Below are 18,961 nucleotides of genomic sequence, written 5' to 3'. Positions count from 1 at the left end.
AAGTTGCATATCATATATGCATAAAGTAAGTGCTGACAAAGGCTATGTGTATGTATACGATAAAGGGATCCCTGAAACAGAATACTACTGCTTGCATGGTTATGAACACATCACATACACACTGCCCATCAGATAACCAAGTATGGACACTAAATAAATAAATAAATGAAAGATAGACAAGGACTTCATCAGACATCAAACACAATCTAAAATCAAAGGAAATGTCTACTAAATACTAAAAATATATCTGCTGAAGCTGATTTGCCCCAAGTACACCTGGGACAACCCCAACAAGTACATGCCCATATCAAGCAGCGCTGATCTGCTGATTGGCCAAAAGGTTCTCTATAAAAACAGGGCAGAGGCTGTGGCTCTTCCTAAGACCATCTGCTGCCTTCTACAGGTGAGTGACTGTGGACACTTTGTGTGTGTGTGTGTGTGTGTGTGTGTGAGAGAGAGAGAGAGAGAGAGAGAGAGAGAGAGAGAGAGAGAGAGAGAGAGAGAGAGAGAGAGAGAGAGAGAGAGAGAGAGAGAGAGAGAGAGAGAGAGAGAGAGAGAGAGAGAGATGCCTTGGCAAAATGTATGTAACAGTGAGCTATATATGGTTATTTTATGTGTAAGTATGTGTGTAATGTCTTGTGAGCAATGTCTTTATTTATGTATGTGTGTATGCTACTTGACACCTTTATTTCCCCCTGGGGGATCAATAAACGATACTCTACTCTACTCTACTCTACTACATCCTGTGGAGAGCTGGAGCACTTACTTATTTAGCAGGGCTTTTTTCATCCACCAGCCACTGTGGCAAGTGGTTTTCCCGAGTCACTAGTCATTCTGGTATTCCACAAGCCACATATTTTATAATGATTTTCCCCCCTTAATCATAATAGTGTACCTCTAACCTCAGAAGATAAGATGCTAAGCAAGATTAGTGTGCTGTATAGCTTTCCCTACACAGAAATATGTCAAGCAAATAGAAACTGAGTTACTGAGCTTTTTCTTGAACTTAAATACAACAATAAAATGCAACAAGGGGCAAACAACAGAATATAAGTTATGTCATACCAAGGAATAAGCTGCCAGCGAAATTGGCCAGTGACACTGAACGTATTATTAGCCACAGCCAAGTTTTACCAGCATTTGGCCGGTTGGCAGGTGCCAGTGTCAAGCCCTGTTACTTACTTAACCCCATCACGCCATTCGGCGCATAGGGCAGCAGCAAAGTCTCTCCACTTAAATCTGTCGGTAGCCAACTTCTCAATGGTCCCCCAGCTTTGATGGTGCTGCTGGAGCTGATTCTCAATGGTCCGGTGCCATGTCATTTTTGGCCTCCCTTTCTTCCTTTTGCCTCTGGGGTCCAGTGTAATGCGACTCTTGGAATTGCGTTCGGTTCCATTCTGAGTGCATGGCCGATCCAGCTGGAGCTGGAGTGGTAGCTGTAGGAAGGACCGCTGTCCCCTTTGCCCCCCCCACTCCCCCCCCCCTGTCGGCACCCCTGGCTGTAGGGAAAGAGTACAAAAGCTCAAAAGTACAAAGTCATAAAAAAACATCTGAATTGAAATAGTTATTTTGTATATTTTACAGACACGCCAGACTTAACATCAGTTTCTCATTGGACGTGAAAAGGTTAGTATCATAAAAATAAACTCAAAAGATGTATGAATGTAACGGTTTAGTTCCTTCTCTTGTCTTCTTGCTATTCTTTCTTGTTTCTGTCTCTCTTTTCTACTTCAACTTTTAACATTGATGTTTATCCATTTGTTAAGCTCTTTGAGCTGCATGCCTTGTATGATACTGTGCTATACAGATACACTTATTATTATTATTATTATTATTATTATTATTATTATTATTATTATTATTATTATTATTTTCCTAGATATCCAGCGTGCCACCATGGGGGATGGGGATATGGACTGCTTTGGGGGTGCGGCCATCTACCTCCGCAAGCCAGAGAAGGAGCGTCTGGAGGCCCAAACCAGACCCTTTGATGCCAAATCGGCTTTCTTCTGTGTTGACAAAGCAGAAGATTATGTGAAAGCAGTTCTACAGAAAAGAGACGGTGGCAAATGCATACTCAAAACTCTAGAGGGTGATAAGAGTAAAGTAAGTGAAATGTTTTTTTTTTTTTTTCCCAATTATGAAAGAATAAGCACACCTCCGTTTCAGTGAGATTGGGCGACAATAGTTAAATGAAAAACTGGCCGAGGGAGAAAACCTGCTAAGCCAATACTGAACCAGTGGTTCTCAAGCATAGGCAGTATAATGTATGGACAAAGCATCCGTGACATCATCGCCCATAGGCTTTTGCAAAGCTGAAATGAGGATGAATTTGAAGCACACAGTGTTGCTATTTTAATGCATCTGTCATCATTTTCGATCTACCTTCTTAATCAAAGTCAAGATGTGCCTGTAATGATTGCACCACACCACGCGGAAATCAGTGAAGTGTTTGGATGTCTGGAGGAACAGGCTGTTAGCGTCAATCATGTCAGCCCTGCCAACCACGCTAGTTTGTAAAACGTACACATTGCTATGTGTACAATGGAAAGTGTTTAACCCCTTAATGCTGTAATAGACATTGAAAGTTACCTACTATAGTAGGCTACTACACTACTATGACAGTGCACGGGGCCTTTAGAAATACATTATGACTTGGTCATTGTCATTCTGGTAACATCTAATTTATAATGCCGTGTCTCAAGGGGTTAAAATACTAGTCACAATATGTGTATTGTCGTGTAGGCTATTACCACGATTGACAGACAATCTCTGGATCTTTGAACCAGGCTGTTAGTGTAGGCCTATACTATATATTTGAAAGTGTCAAAATTGTCTGCTTAAAATTGGAGTCAATGGGATTTTCAAACTTCTGGAGCCTGAAAGTCTGATTCCGTAGCCGGGCTCAGATGAAGGCAGCTATGGCGTAGGGGGGGGCAGCCGTGGCCTAGTGGTTAGAGAGTTGGTCTTTCAATCTGGGGGTTGCAGATTCAAATCCTCCCTGACCTCTCTCTACATCTCCATCCATGGCGGAAGTGCCCTTGAGCAAGGCACGTAACCCTACATTGCTCCAGGGACTGTAACCAATACCCTGAAAAATAATGACTGTAAGTCGTTTTGAATAAAATGAAAGCATCAGGAAAGTGAAATGTAATGAAGGCAAAAAAGCTGGCTTCATTACTGTGACCAAAATTAGACAAACACCGGCCTTCTCTTTCCTTACTTGTTTTCCTACAATTCCATATTCTGCATACTAGTTTTCACATGTTGCAGGAAGTTAGGAGCAAATTGTTTACTATATCTTACAGGAAGTCACGTTGAAGGAGGATGAAATCTTCCCCATGAATCCTCCAAAATACGACAAAATTGAGGACATGGCCATGATGACCCACCTCCACGAGCCCTCTGTGTTGTACAACCTCAAAGAGCGTTATGCAGCATGGATGATCTACGTAAGATTGATACAGAAAAAAAAGAACTGACCTTGATTAACTGAAAACATCAGTGCAATATTATCAAAGGATGCAATAACAAATATTTTTTTCCCTCTTCATCAGACCTACTCTGGGCTGTTCTGCGTCACTGTGAACCCCTACAAGTGGCTCCCAGTGTACGATCAAGTTGTTGTTGAAGGATACAGAGGCAAGAAGAGGATTGAGGCTCCACCCCACATCTTCTCCATCTCTGATAACGCCTATCAGTTCATGCTCCAAGGTCAGTGTATATGAGCTTCTACAATATTTCTACATTTTCCATTATCCACATACTTGTGTATCTCTTTTTCTACATGGCATGATCTGCAAAAAGGCTGATTTACTAATGTCATATAATTACTTTCCAGATCGTGAGAATCAGTCTGTCCTTATTACGTAAGTAAAATCATTATATCGTAATGCTATGTAAGACCATACAGTATGCTTTAGCAAACATGCTTGATATTTCTATTTCTTGCTTGTTGACCCCCAGTGGAGAATCCGGTGCAGGGAAGACTGTAAACACTAAACGTGTCATCCAGTACTTTGCAACAATTGCAGTGGCTGGAGGAAAGAAAGACCAGCCAGCACAAGTTGGAAAAATCCAGGTAGGCTATGTAATAGTGTTGATGCACATATATTGTGTGCATGCACTGTATGAGTTCACATGATAGTGTACTGAATTTAAAGCGTCATATCCATCAATGGCTTTCTTTGCCCTGTAGGGGTCACTGGAGGACCAGATCATTGCAGCCAACCCTCTACTAGAGTCTTATGGTAATGCCAAGACTGTGAGGAATGACAACTCCTCCCGTTTTGTAAGTATTTGAAAATGTTGGTTTATAAATAATTTAATCTCCTTAAACAGTGTGGGTGACATATGTTTCTATCTCTTAAGGGTAAATTCATCAGAATTCATTTTGGCCAAACTGGCAAGCTGGCTTCTGCTGATATTGAGACTTGTAAGACTCCTGAATTCTTATGAAGTATTCAAAAAAGATTCAATATAATACAACATTTGAGAAATTAACAACTATTAACACGTGTGATCATTTCAAAATTATACATAATAGATCTGCTGGAGAAGTCAAGAGTGACATTCCAGCTGTCTGCTGAGAGGAGCTACCATATCTTCTACCAACTCATGACTGGGCACAAGCCTGAGCTCATTGGTAACAACACATGATTCTACCTCACATGACTGAAAAATGTTATACTACAGCACAGTGAGCCTATAATATGCATTGTCTGTTTTTTTGTTTTACCCAGAGGGCCTGCTTATCACCCAAAACCCCTATGATTTCCCTATGATCAGCCAAGGTGAAATCACTGTCAAGAGCATTGATGATGTGGAGGAGTTCATTGCTACTGATGTAAGATGTTTAAGTTGGGGAAGGGTGAATACCGGTATAAACACAAAAAGACTAATGAAAGTAATCCTAACGCATGACTCTGAGAAAATGAAGCAAGAAACAATTTTATTACAACTTAAAAGTCAAAATAAACAATACAGTTAGTTGCTTCATGATTTTGTAGAATTGTGTTTATATTAAGTTTGACAGACAATGATTAAACCATTAAAACTTCCCCAGTTTAAGAACAATTGAGCTTAAAGATATCCTCAGATGTGTGTGTGTTTTTTGTTGTTGCAAAATCCTGTTTTGCAATTTTGCAAATCCTGTAATGATATTTTTCTTTTGAAGCTGTTTCATTTGATGTACACTGCGATTAATCATTTATGACTCAGTCCATATCAAAAACCTTTTTCTCTAACAGACAGCTATTGACATCCTGGGCTTCAATGCTGAGGAGAAAATTGGCATCTACAAACTGACCGGAGCTGTAATGCATCACGGTAGCATGCATTTCAAGCAGAAGCAGAGAGAGGAGCAGGCTGAGCCTGATGGCACTGAGGGTAAGGATTGCATGACAGAAACAGAGTCCATAATAAAATATAATTTAAATGTGTTAACAACACAAGACAAAACTTTGAATTCTACTCAGAGGCCGACAAAATCGCCTACCTCATGGGCCTGAACTCTGCTGACATGCTGAAGGCTCTGTGCTACCCAAGAGTGAAGGTCGGAAATGAGTTTGTGACCAAAGGCCAAACTGTACCACAGGTTAGTATGTATTTAAAATACACTTGATAAGTTCATTAGGCATCTTAGTGTGAGCTAATGTTTACTTTGGAGAAGTAGGCAATTATACACCACCTGTACTGTAAAATCTACAGTAATGCTGTAATTATTTCTCTTTAATTAATAGTCTCATTTGTTTGCACTCTGGATGGTGATTATGACAAGGTGCTACTGTACTGTATATCAGTCATTTTTGTGGACAAATATTTAATGGCCTATTATTTTCATTAGGTGAACAATTCGGTTTCAGCTCTTTGTAAGTCAGTATACGAGAAGATGTTTTTGTGGATGGTCATCCGCATCAATGAGATGTTGGACACCAAACAGGCAAGACAGTTCTTCATTGGTGTGCTGGACATTGCAGGATTTGAGATCTTTGATGTGAGTACTCATCTACTCATCTTAGTTCCACAATGTATTTTACTTAGAACGTGTAATGCTTTTTAGTACTCCATTGATAGAATGTGTCTTCAACAGTACAACAGCTTGGAACAGCTGTGTATCAACTTCACCAATGAGAAACTGCAACAGTTCTTCAACCACACCATGTTTGTACTTGAACAAGAGGAGTACAAGAAAGACGGTATTGTGTGGGAATTCATTGACTTTGGTATGGATCTGGCTGCCTGCATTGAGCTTATTGAGAAGGTAATATACACTATATGACAAATAAAAACAAGTTTGAACAAAAGCACATTCAAATGTACTGAATGGTTACATGGCCTTCATTAACAGCCACTGGGCATCTTCTCCATCCTTGAAGAGGAGTGCATGTTCCCCAAGGCCTCAGACACTACCTTCAAGGGCAAGTTGTATGATCAGCATCTTGGCAAAACCAAATGCTTTGAGAAACCCAAACCAGTGAAGGGCAAGCCAGAGGCCCACTTTTCCCTTGTGCACTATGCTGGCACTGTGGACTACAACATCACTGGCTGGCTGGACAAGAACAAGGACCCACTGAACGACTCTGTTGTGCAGCTGTACCAGAAGTCTGCAATGAAATTGCTGTGCTTCTTGTATGCTTCCCACGGTGGTCCTGAAGGTATGAATGCCTATCTCCCTCAGTATTTTTAACCCTACAGTCTAAGAAAAGAGTGCAGTTTTTCATTGTCTTGTTACCTATCCATGACACAGCTGACGGTGGTGGTAAGGCGAAGGGTGGCAAGAAGAAGAAGGGTGGCTCCTTCCAGACGGTGTCCTGTCTGTTCAGGGTAATTAATTCAAATGGTTGTTTTTTTTCCCCCCAGAATTCTCTGATTCATTATTTTGTGACATTCGTATGTATACGTAAACATGACATTTTCATGTACTCTCTTGACCACAGGAGAACTTGGGCAAGCTGATGACCAATCTGAGGAGCACCCATCCTCACTTTGTGCGCTGCTTGATTCCTAATGAGTCTAAGACTCCTGGTGAGTTAATTGCTTAACATGCTTTGAATAACTGCTTTTGGATGTTCCGCCATGAATTTTACTTGGATACTAACTTCTTCATACAATAATTTGTTTTTTTTTAAGGCCTGATGGAGAACTTCTTGGTGCTTCACCAACTGAGATGTAATGGTGTGCTGGAGGGTATCAGAATCTGCAGAAAGGGCTTCCCCAGCAGAATCATTTATGCTGACTTCAAGCAGAGGTTAACATTTTTTTGTGTGTAATCCTTAACTATAAGGGCTCTGCTTAAACATTAGAAAAATGTTGTTTAACAATCAAGGTGTAAATGAAGGTGTAAAGGAGCAACAATTGAAATGTCTTTTAATTTTTTTTTCTATAATCACCAAATAATTAAATAGGTTCAAAGCATGACTTCAGGAAGCAGGACTTCGGACATAATAATAGCAGTGTACTTTCCATACTAACATTTGAAATGAAAACATTGCCTATTCACACCATTCCAGATACAAAGTGCTGAATGCCAGTGTCATCCCAGAAGGACAATTCATTGACAACAAGAAGGCTTCAGAGAAACTCTTGGGTTCCATTGATGTGGACCACACTCAGTACATGTTTGGCCACACCAAGGTAAATTATTAAGCATGGCCATAACTACCATTGAGGACACAGAGGTCATGTCCTCTGTATTTTTTCTCAGAAATGTAAAATGTATCTATGATGAAAAGCGATATATGATCAACAATGATAAATTCAGTCTGTATACGCCACCCTCATTTATCCTCAAGTCAGTGATTAATGAAAACAATGTTAAGACTTTGACTGAAGACTTTGAAGCATTCTAAATGTACAGCATGCAGTACAGCATACAGTATTTGTCCGCAGTATTTGAAAATGTCTCGTTACGACCTTGTTACTAAGAACATCCTTTTCACAAGATATTACCATTTTAGCTGTGAAAATGGAAAGAGAATGCTATGGCTAAATTATACAAACTCTTGTAGGTATTCTTCAAAGCTGGGCTGCTGGGTACTCTTGAGGAGATGCGAGATGAGAAGTTGTCAATTCTGGTCACAATGACTCAAGCGCTCTGTCGTGCTTACCTGATGAGGAGGGAGTTTGTCAAGATGATGGAAAGGAGGTGATTTGGAGGGGAAGCTACATTTTCACCAAAACACATTATTATTGTTAATATTTCTGAGTCCACAAAGATTTCTTCTCACTGCAAAATGCATGTCCCTACAAACAGAGAAGCTATCTACACCATCCAGTACAATATCCGCTCATTCATGAATGTGAAAAACTGGCCATGGATGGGAGTGTACTTCAAGATCAAGCCACTCCTGAAGAGTGCTGAGACTGAGAAGGAACTTTCAAATATGAAGGAGAGCTTTGGCAAAATGAAGGCTGACCTGGAAGTTGCCCTCGCAAGAAAGAAGGACTTAGAGGAGAAGATGGTGTCACTGCTTCAGGAAAAGAATGATCTGCAATTAGCTGTAGCATCTGTGAGTAATCTCTTCATTGTTTTATAAAGTTATTCAATTTCAATTATTTTTCTAGCTTCCTGTATGTTAAGAAATAAAATAAGATGAATTGATATGATTCATTTTGCCTGTAGTAATGTAGGTCTAGTAAAAACTTTGGATACTTCAGAAGGGCCCAAACACATCCACTCTTTCTTCGTTTCGGGAACAAGCAGCATACTTGGAAGACCTACACGTAATGACAATAATTGTCATACTGACAAATGACAACAATATATCTTAGGTTGTGACAATAACGGTCATCTGACAGAAAGTAAAGCACATTTTCATTATATTGAGGTGCCAGAATAAAAACAAATGACAGAAAAATTGACTGCAAACGCAAATAGCAGATACACACGTTTTGCGACTATTGCGTTATTCTCTTTATCAGACACTTTTCTCAAATATCATGTTATGGAATAGTGCTCTGAACTTAAATAGTCAACCTTACTCATTTCAATTTTTTAGTTTGTGTTTTTGCAAGTAATAAACATTTTGTCTTACTGGCAGCCAACTATGCACCTGAGCACACTGGCATATACTTTCATCCCTGCATATTAACCCATTGATGCCTGATGTTGTGTTGCGCAACATTGGCCCTGGCGCCCGGTTTTCTTCCATTTGATCACACTGTAAAAGTAGCCCTAGCCCAGCTATTTAAAAAAAAAAAGCATCAATGACCAAGAAACTAAAAAAAGACATTCCACATAAAGTGTTACAATAAACACTTTTGACAAACTTTCTTCTCTTACACCAGGAAACTGAGTGTCTCTCAGATGCTGAGGAGAGGTGTGAGGGACTTATTAAGAGCAAAATCCAGCTGGAGGCCAAACTCAAAGAGACAACCGAGAGGCTGGAAGATGAGGAGGAGATCAATGCTGAGCTCACCGCTAAGAAGAGGAAACTGGAGGATGAGTGCTCTGAACTGAAGAAAGACATTGATGACTTGGAGCTTACCTTGGCCAAAGTGGAAAAGGAGAAGCATGCCACAGAAAACAAGGTCTTTGTTTAATACATTTTAATCACAATAGTACTGCAAGATGAGAAATTCTTGACTGAAACCCTCTGTAACATCATCACTTTGTATTTTAGGTTAAAAACCTGACAGAGGAGATGGCATCTCAGGATGAACAAATTGTCAAGTTGACCAAGGAAAAGAAAGCCCTCCAAGAGGCACACCAGCAGACTCTGGATGATCTCCAAGCAGAGGAAGACAAATGCAACACTCTGACAAAGTCAAAGACCAAACTTGAACAACAAGTGGATGATGTAAGTAATGCACATGTAAAGTGTGAACTGTTGACATTACAGTGACAAAAATGAAGAAACAAGAACAAATAATTAAAATGAAAAGAACCCCAAAAAGTGTGCACGTTAATGTAGTAGTAGCTGTACAGTATAACCTTTGTTTTCCATATTCACTTAACAAAAGCTGGAGGGCTCATTGGAGCAAGAGAAGAAACTCCGCATGGACCTTGAAAGGGCCAAGAGGAAGCTTGAGGGTGACCTCAAACTTAGTCAAGAAGCCATAATGGATCTGGAGAATGACAAGCAACAGTCTGATGAGAAAATAAAAAAGTACGGAACTAAAATAATTAATCACAAATATATTGTACGTATATATGTAATATGTGGTTGCTTTATGATCTCTGTGTCATTATTTTTTTGTTTTATAGGAAAGACTTTGAGATAAGTCAGTATCTCAGCAAGATTGAAGATGAACAATCACTTGGAGCTCAACTTCAAAAGAAGATCAAAGAACTTCAGGTGATTCATCATGAAAGTACTGCAATGTTCTCTCTTTTGGATGAAAGAAGTTCAAAGTGCTAATCTTTATCAAAATATTTAGGCCCGCATTGAGGAACTAGAAGAGGAGATTGAAGCTGAGCGTGCTGCTCGAGCTAAAATTGAGAAGCAAAGAGCTGATCTCTCCAGGGAACTTGAGGAGATCAGTGAGAGGCTTGAGGAGGCTGGTGGGGCCACTGCTGCTCAAATTGAGATGAACAAGAAGCGAGAGGCTGAGTTCCAGAAGCTGCGTCGTGATCTTGAAGAGTCCACCCTGCAGCATGAAGCTACTGCCTCTGCTCTTCGCAAGAAGCAGGCTGACAGCGTGGCAGAACTGGGAGAGCAGATTGACAACCTTCAGCGTGTCAAACAGAAGCTGGAGAAGGAGAAGAGTGAATGCAAAATGGAGATAGATGACCTCTCCAGTAATATGGAGGCTGTGGCTAAAGCAAAGGTATTACCTTAAAAGAATGAAACATTTATTAATATTTCCAGTGGTTGAACATGATAACATGATTAACTTTGCATATTCAGGCAAATCTTGAAAAGATGTGTCGCACCCTTGAAGACCAAACGAGTGAGATTAAAGCAAAGGCAGATGAAAACACGCGTCAGCTTAATGATATGAGTGCACAGAAAGCAAGACTCACTACTGAAAATGGTAAGTGGAAAATATAAAGATAAAAGGATGATTTGATTTTTAAAATGTGAATTGAACTGTCACAATTATGGGAGTAGGACTAGTTCTCAAGACATAGTGAAAAGGTGCTTGCAGCTCCAACTTTGTTAAACCTTTTGTGCCAGTATTCATCTAAATATGTAGGTTTCTTTATGTCCTTTGCAAAACACTTTGGATAAAACTAATATAATGCCATGGCCCAAAGGTGAGATGGCCCGTCAGCTTGAGGAGAAGGAAGCTCTTGTCTCTCAGCTGACCAGAGGCAAACAAGCTTATGTCCAGCAGATTGAGGAGCTGAAGAGGGCGGTTGAGGAGGAAGTCAAGGTAAGATTGGCAATTCATCACTGACGATGTGTCCAGTCGCATCAGCAGATGTATTTACACAGGACATGTTTTTTGATATCAGTATAGGCTACCCAATGTTTTTATACTTGTCATCATCAGTCTAACCAATATTTGTAATACTTTCCTCAAGGCCAAGAATGCCCTGGCTCATGCTGTCCAATCAGCACGTCATGACTGTGACCTGCTCAGGGAGCAGTTTGAGGAGGAGCAGGAGGCCAAGGCTGAGCTGCAGCGTGGCATGTCCAAGGCCAACAGTGAGGTGGCTCAGTGGAGGTCCAAATATGAGACTGATGCTATCCAACGCACTGAAGAGCTGGAGGAATCGAAGTAAGATATGATTTAATTCAATTTAATACAGAATCTAATGAACACAATCATTTCCAATTGATTAAGTATCACCAGAGAATCGTATATGAGAGGGAGATAAAGCAGGCGAGTTCTTTTCCGGTATCCACTTTACGTCGGGTGAACGCCCCTTTAGGAGACCTTCGATTAGGAGACCTTCGGAGTCTTGAGGTTGAGAATAAATGGAGTCCCCTTAGCGCTGTAGATGGCAGAAGCACACGTCTTGTGCAAACACCACGAAAAGAGAAGAAGAAGGAGGGACAACGCCCCCTTAGGAGACCGAATTTTGAGCACACGCTTTTGCATTGAGTGGGCGTGTTTCGATTCCTCTTATTATATATCCAACCTCTTTGGTATCACTATGAGCATTAACACATTTTATGAAATTATCTTTCCTGTAGGAAAAAGCTTGCACAGCGTCTCCAGGATGCTGAGGAATCAATTGAGGCTGTCAACTCCAAATGTGCCTCCCTGGAGAAGACCAAACAGAGACTGCAGGGTGAAGTGGAGGATCTCATGATTGATGTGGAGAGGGCAAATGCATTGGCTGCGAACCTTGATAAGAAACAAAGGAACTTTGACAAGGTATATGAAATGACAACATACACTCTCAGAAATAAAGGTACAGATTGACTTGTCGTTGTGGCAGTACCCTCAAGTTCCATTGCGCCGCTTGGGTGGTACCTCAAAAAAGAGATGTCAGATGCGCATTGGTCGACATTGCAAGTGGTCGACATTGCAAGAAACTAAATGCACCTCTTTTTTGGGGTACCAATCAAGCGACGCAATGGTACTTCCCTTGAGGGTACTGCCACAACGACGAGTTCTGTACCTTTATTTCTGAGAGTGTATGGCTTTGTTTAGCATTGCATTTGTGCCCAAAATCACAGTGCTTTCATGAATCCGCTTTTATTCTTTCGTATTAGGTCCTGGCAGATTGGAAGCAGAAGTTTGAAGAGGGCCAGGCTGAGCTGGAAGGTGCTCAAAAAGAAGCTCGCTCTCTCGGCACTGAGCTCTTCAAGATGAAGAACTCATATGAAGAGGCTCTGGATCACCTGGAGACCCTGAAGAGGGAGAATAAGAACTTACAGCGTATGTCAATATTTCTCCTCCACACCCTTGTATCAAATGGCAACAAAGTGTACTACCTACTGAATAGTAATTAAAACGGCATAATAAATGTGTAGGCCATTCAGAACTATTCCAATACAGCAATTGTTATCACTATTATTATTGACTTCTACAGAGGAAATTTCTGACCTCACCGAGCAACTTGGTGAAACTGGCAAGAGTATTCATGAGCTTGAGAAGGCGAAGAAGACAGTGGAGACTGAGAAAACAGAAATCCAATCTGCACTAGAGGAGGCAGAGGTAGGATTAAGACAATAACCTTTTTATAAATCATTCATGTACATCTTCTCTGTGATAACATAGTCACATTCATTACTTTAAACATCTCTCGAATTAGGGTACACTTGAGCATGAAGAGTCCAAGATTGTTCGTGTTCAGCTGGAGCTCAACCAGGTGAAAGGTGAGGTTGACAGGAAGCTGGCAGAGAAGGATGAGGAGATGGAGCAGATCAAGAGGAACAGCCAAAGGGTGATTGATACCATGCAGGGCACTCTGGACTCTGAGGTCAGGAGCAGAAATGATGCCCTGAGAGTCAAGAAGAAGATGGAGGGAGACCTCAATGAGCTGGAAGTTCAGCTCAGCCATGCCAACCGCCAGGCAGCTGAATCAATGAAGCAGCTCAGGAATGTCCAAGGACAACTCAAGGTATAATCACAGTCCAACATTTAATAAACCAGTTAAAGATGAAAAGATGTTTTCTCACTATCGTGGTATTATACACAGGATGCCCAACTACACCTTGACGATGCTGTAAGAGGACAGGACGACATGAAGGAGCAGGTTGCCATGGTGGAGCGCAGGAACGGCCTTATGGTGGCTGAGATTGAGGAGCTGAGAGTTGCTTTGGAACAGACAGAGAGAGGCCGCAAAGTGGCTGAGCAGGAACTGGTTGACGTCAGTGAGCGTGTTGGACTGCTGCATTCACAGGTAAATTGGAAGAAAACAAGCTGTTGTAATCTATTAAATATTCAATAATTATTTCAATATTGATAATGAGTTGTTCGTTTTTCCTCATTCAGAATACTAGCCTCTTGAGCACCAAGAAGAAGCTGGAGAGTGACCTTGTGCAGGTTCAGGGTGAGGTTGACGACATTGTTCAAGAGTCCAGAAATGCAGAAGACAAGGCCAAGAAGGCCATCACTGATGTGAGTTGAACCGTTGAATACAGTACACAATTCAAGTTCAAGTTCAAGTTCAGGTTTATTATGGCCAAATCAACAGTATAACATATAGTTGCTAGGAATGTCTTTTGGTTTGCTCAAAAATGTAATAACACAAATACACATAGCTGAGACAAAAGACAAGAAAACAAGAGGGGCCATAAATAAACAGGGAATTATGCATACAAATAAACATTGAAAAGCGCAATAAGACATAATACAGTACATAGTGCAAGGTAAGCAAGAGGTAGAAGGCCAGGCAGTGGAGTGGCTGAAAAGTGCTAGTGCATGTTGAAGTTCACAAGTACACATTGCTGTTGCAAGTGATAAAGCTTCCCTACACATCTTTGATACCAATTAATACACAAACAATGCATTGTTTTATCTTAAGGCTGCTATGATGGCCGAGGAACTGAAGAAAGAACAGGACACTTGTTCACATCTGGAGAGGATGAAGAAGAACCTGGAGGTCACTGTGAAGGACCTGCAGCACCGCCTGGATGAGGCTGAGAACCTGGCCATGAAGGGTGGAAAGAAACAACTCCAGAAGCTGGAGTCCAGGGTATTTTGAAATATGTAGCGATGTTTTATTGATCACAAAGTAAATTAAGGACAAAATGTGTGGAAGTTAAGTATACTAAAGTATGTGTTTTATGACTGTAGGACACTCATTGTTATTGTTTTACTGTTCACTGGACTCAAGCAAATCATCTGTTGTCACAGGTGCGTGAGCTGGAAGGTGAGGTCGATACAGAACAAAGACGTGGAGTTGATGCTGTGAAAGGTGTCCGCAAATATGAGAGGAGGGTCAAGGAGCTCACCTACCAGGTACTGTAAATGAGCCTAATTTGTGCGGACCTGCATCAATGAATGTAAGACATAATCAGCTAACTACAATCATTTTGATTCAAATTCTGCAGACTGAGGAGGACAAGAAGAATGTCACCAGACTGCAGGACTTGGTGGACAAACTTCAGATGAAAGTCAAGGCCTACAAGAGGCAGGCTGAGGAAGCTGTGAGTAAAGGCTTTAAAGACTTAAGCTGAAGTAACTCCTTTTTAACTTCTGCTGCAATTAATGATATAAATCGTGTACATTTCACAGGAGGAACAGGCCAACACTCACCTGTCCAGGTACAGGAAGGTGCAGCATGAGCTGGAGGAGGCTGCAGAGCGCGCTGACATCGCTGAGTCCCAGGTCAACAAGCTGCGGGCCAAGAGTCGCGAGACTGGCAAGGTACAGTGAGGACGGCTATGGAAAACAAAATGGCACATCAATATTTTGTAATAGAAATACTGTACTGAGAATAATATACAACCATCTTATTAATAGATCAGAGTTAGTCACAATCACACGTTCTCTTTCTTCTGCTTTTTATGTGCAGCCGTCCAAAGAAGAGTAACCAGCAGGGCTGGAGCGGCCATCTGGCATACTGGACAGTTCCCGGTGGGCCCTGCACCCTCATGGGCCCCGGCCCTTCCCCCGCCCCCAGTCCAGCCCTGGTAACCAGCAAGGACAACCTAAATAAATAAGATATTCATAAAATATGAATTTTTTAATAAAGCTATTTAAGAATAACCACAGCTTTTGTTTCTTTTTTGTTGATCACAGCATACAGCACTTGCAGATACAAAGTGCACTAGAAATAAACAAGCAAGAGCAACAGGTGCAACTGCATAGTGGGGTTAGTTGTACATTAGCTGTGCGTTAACAAAGTGTACCATAGGATTATGGCCAGAGTAGGTATTGCAACTCAGACACTAAAGATGGCAGAAAATATAAGGACATGTGTCCCCGGTTCTTAGAGCGAGATGAGGGAGTCATCTCTATGGGAGTAGCTCATTGGCTGTCGACCTGTGATGAAGATTTTGTAAAATCTCTCCTGAAAGGTGGAATTCACGGGAATGCCCACTGCCTTTATAAAGCTGCGCCGAGGGCGTGAATCTCACTTCATGAGTCACGCTCTCTTCGGCTGTAGCGAGTAGGGTGAAGCAGAGAGATGACTCCCTCATCTCACTCTAAGAACCGGGGACATATACATGTCCTTATGTTCTTATTCATAAGAATCGGTTCGTCATTTCTATGGGAGTGTGTGATCACTCCCGGATCGCATGCTGACCGACCACATGAGAAGGACATTCAAAAAGGTCCCTTGTATGGACAGTGCTCCCATCACCCAAGGCCTGTAGCGGGTGATCCCAAAACCCATGTCCTAGAGGCATAGCGGTCACATCAAGCCGGTAGAATTGGACAAAGGTAGGGGGGTTGCAGTGGCGCAGCGCGCTAAGCCCCCCACATTTGGGCTTACATTGCCCACAGGGACCCCGGTTCGAGTCTGGCCTGGGTCATTTCCCGACCCTGCCCCATCTCTCTCTCCCAGTCATTTTCTATCTACTCTCACACTGTCCTGTAATAATAAAGCCCAAAAAGCCTCAGAAAATACTTGAAAGATGCAGGGGTTGACCCAGCCAGCCGCTCTACACACCTCCGAGAACGCGGCACCTCTGAACAGGGCCCAAGAAGTGGAGACCACGCGCATAGAGTGTAGAGTGCGCTCTAACCTGAGCAGAGGGAGAAGGCCCCTTAGACTAATATGCCAGCATGATGGCCTGAACCAGCCATTTGGATAGCCTCTGCTTGGACAAAGCAAGACCCTTAGAAGGGTTAGTGAAGCACACAAACAACTGCTCAGTCTTTCGGAAAGGGTGAGTCCTGTCCATGGAAATGAGTAATGCGTGCACAGGGCACAGGTTCTACTGACTGAAAGGGAGGAGCACAAAAAGCTTGAAGCTCCACTATGGGCTCACAGCTGAAAGCGTTCTGAATTTTTGGCATGAATGCCGGGTTCATTTTCAGAACAACACGAGTGTTGCCTTCTGCAAACTGCACACAGGCAGGATTGAATGACAAGGCATGCAATTCACTGACACGCTGTGTCGTCGCCAGTGCAAGAAGAAGTGCTGTTTTAAAGGAGAGGATGCGTAGATCCACCTCTTGGAGAGGCTCGATGGGCCTCCAGTACCAGGGCCTTGTCCCAAGGGGGCATCTTCTGTCTTGCCACCGGGTGTATACGCCTGGCTCCTGTCATGAATCGGCACACCAGTGGGTCACTACTAGGGTGTTATTACTAGTGTTGCACCAACACCGATACCAGTATCGGTAAATCGGTGGATCGGCACTAAAATGGTGGTATCGGTATTGGCGAGTACCAACAAATTGGGCACCGATACCATTTACAGGTGCTTGTATGACACTTAAACAGCCTTGAAATTAGTTATTTCATAGAGGTATTTATATATACATTTCAAATAGGGTGGTACCGGTATCTGTATGGTATCGGTATCGGCCGATACTGCACAGCCAGGTATCGGGTATTGGTATCGGGGCCAAAAAATGGTATCGGTGCAACACTAATTATTACTGAACCCCACATGGCACGCAGTCAAGCAGACTTTGAGGGTAGAGAAGGCCTTGCCTTCCTCTAATTGTTCCAGCAAGAATGTCAAGACCATGGGCACCGGGCACTGGAAGGCTAGTACATCACGTTGGGCACACCAACATTCAAGTATTAAAGTAAGCGCAGCGGTAAGGCGTCTTAGGCTCAACAAAGCGCGCGGAATGGGGTACACACGAAGCACTAACAGTGTCAGGTACAAGAGTCCTCCTGATTGTTTTACTCATCTTGTCTGCAACTACAGGAAACGTCTGGTAAAGGTCATAGGCATGCACAGATAGAGACGAGGTGGTGTTAAAGCACCTGCCCCTTTGCGCGACTGTACCAAAAATTCCCTTTTGAAAGTTGTTTTTAAGCTTTTTTGTCACGATGTACTGCGGTCCATATTAACATTACTGTATTAAATGCTTGTGGCAATAATGCCCAGATATACAGTCTATATGGTGACACACACTTTACTTGACACCGGCGTCATACGTATGACATAACAGTGTCATAATAGTCTCATGAACGAGTCATAAACGTTTTATGGCCATGAAAAGTTGACATTGTTAGGTTTGTCATAACCGAATTTCACTTGAAGACAAAGTCATACAATGTTTATGACATTTATATAATGTTTATGACACATTCATGACTACATTATGACAATGTTATGACACCGTTATGTCATACTTATGACGCTGGCGTCAAGTAAAGTGTTACCGTATATAGCCTCTATACCCTAGTGAGGCAGCTGGAACATGATCTCCAAAAATTCCGTGCTCCTGGACACGGATGTTAAGGACCAGGAGTGTCCAGTAGCACGGATATTGCCAAAATTCCGTGCTCCTGGACACAGAATTATTTTCCGTGATGGACACACAGAAGTGCTCTAGCTATACTCTTGTGTTTTCTCAAGATTTTTCTAATTTCAAAGATTTTTTCTCAAAAAAATAACCATTTTTTTTAGGGATTAGGGATTAGGGGTTAGGGATTGTTTTGGTTTGGGCACAGCTAGTTTTCTTTATGTCATTATATGAATTTGATAGCCTAGCAACCAACTGGAAAAGGTATTTCTGAAAAATATGTCTTTAATCACAGGTTAAAGGTTAGGGAATGTTTTGGTCAGGGCACAACTTAAATTGCTATAGCATTATTTTGTTTAGGATTAGCATTTGGTATAGGCTATATTTTATAATAATAGAGTTAACACAGTGCTGTGGTAATAACAGAGAGAGTAGAGAGAGAGAGGTTCCATTGGCCCATTGTTTCCGGGTTCTATTATTGGGGGGGAAATCCCCCTTTAGGCAGACCTAGGCAGACCTGAGGACTGTTCTATTCAATGCTAGGAGCATTATGACACGCCCCTTTAGGCAGACCGGAACCTGGTCACGTTAGGTGCCCATAGAAACACCTATTATGTTGGCATATCTCTATACTTAAAGAATCTCTGGTAATAACCTATAGGAAGCACTGAAATCAATGAAAACAATTCCGTGTCCAGGAGCACGGAAAACAATTCTGTGTCCAGGAGCACGGAATTTTGGC

General features: G+C 41.9%; 1 protein-coding gene across 1 annotated transcript; it reads left to right on the top strand.

Moving 5' to 3' along the window:
* Positions 1 to 380: 380 nt before the first annotated feature.
* LOC134437668 (myosin heavy chain, fast skeletal muscle-like) lies at positions 381 to 15,555 on the top strand. Its single transcript, XM_063187167.1, has 41 exons — positions 381 to 403; positions 1,585 to 1,626; positions 1,880 to 2,106; positions 3,309 to 3,452; positions 3,558 to 3,714; positions 3,842 to 3,869; positions 3,967 to 4,081; positions 4,199 to 4,291; positions 4,372 to 4,435; positions 4,547 to 4,645; positions 4,743 to 4,846; positions 5,250 to 5,388; positions 5,478 to 5,596; positions 5,846 to 5,995; positions 6,092 to 6,262; positions 6,350 to 6,656; positions 6,749 to 6,825; positions 6,939 to 7,026; positions 7,132 to 7,249; positions 7,512 to 7,635; positions 8,010 to 8,146; positions 8,255 to 8,510; positions 9,289 to 9,531; positions 9,624 to 9,800; positions 9,964 to 10,109; positions 10,208 to 10,298; positions 10,381 to 10,770; positions 10,851 to 10,977; positions 11,201 to 11,319; positions 11,471 to 11,667; positions 12,087 to 12,270; positions 12,612 to 12,777; positions 12,932 to 13,056; positions 13,154 to 13,462; positions 13,541 to 13,744; positions 13,837 to 13,962; positions 14,369 to 14,539; positions 14,701 to 14,805; positions 14,898 to 14,993; positions 15,082 to 15,213; positions 15,362 to 15,555. Exons 3-41 carry the CDS (start codon positions 1,897 to 1,899, stop codon positions 15,377 to 15,379), a joined length of 5,826 nt encoding a protein of 1,941 aa, XP_063043237.1. The 5' UTR covers positions 381 to 403; positions 1,585 to 1,626; positions 1,880 to 1,896; the 3' UTR covers positions 15,380 to 15,555.
* Positions 15,556 to 18,961: the final 3,406 nt, after the last annotated feature.

Source organism: Engraulis encrasicolus, chromosome 2 (assembly GCF_034702125.1).
Source record: "Engraulis encrasicolus isolate BLACKSEA-1 chromosome 2, IST_EnEncr_1.0, whole genome shotgun sequence".
Taxonomy (NCBI): domain Eukaryota; kingdom Metazoa; phylum Chordata; class Actinopteri; order Clupeiformes; family Engraulidae; genus Engraulis; species Engraulis encrasicolus.
Note: the sequence above shows the minus strand (reverse complement) of the source record. Positions and strands in the feature narration are given on the sequence as shown.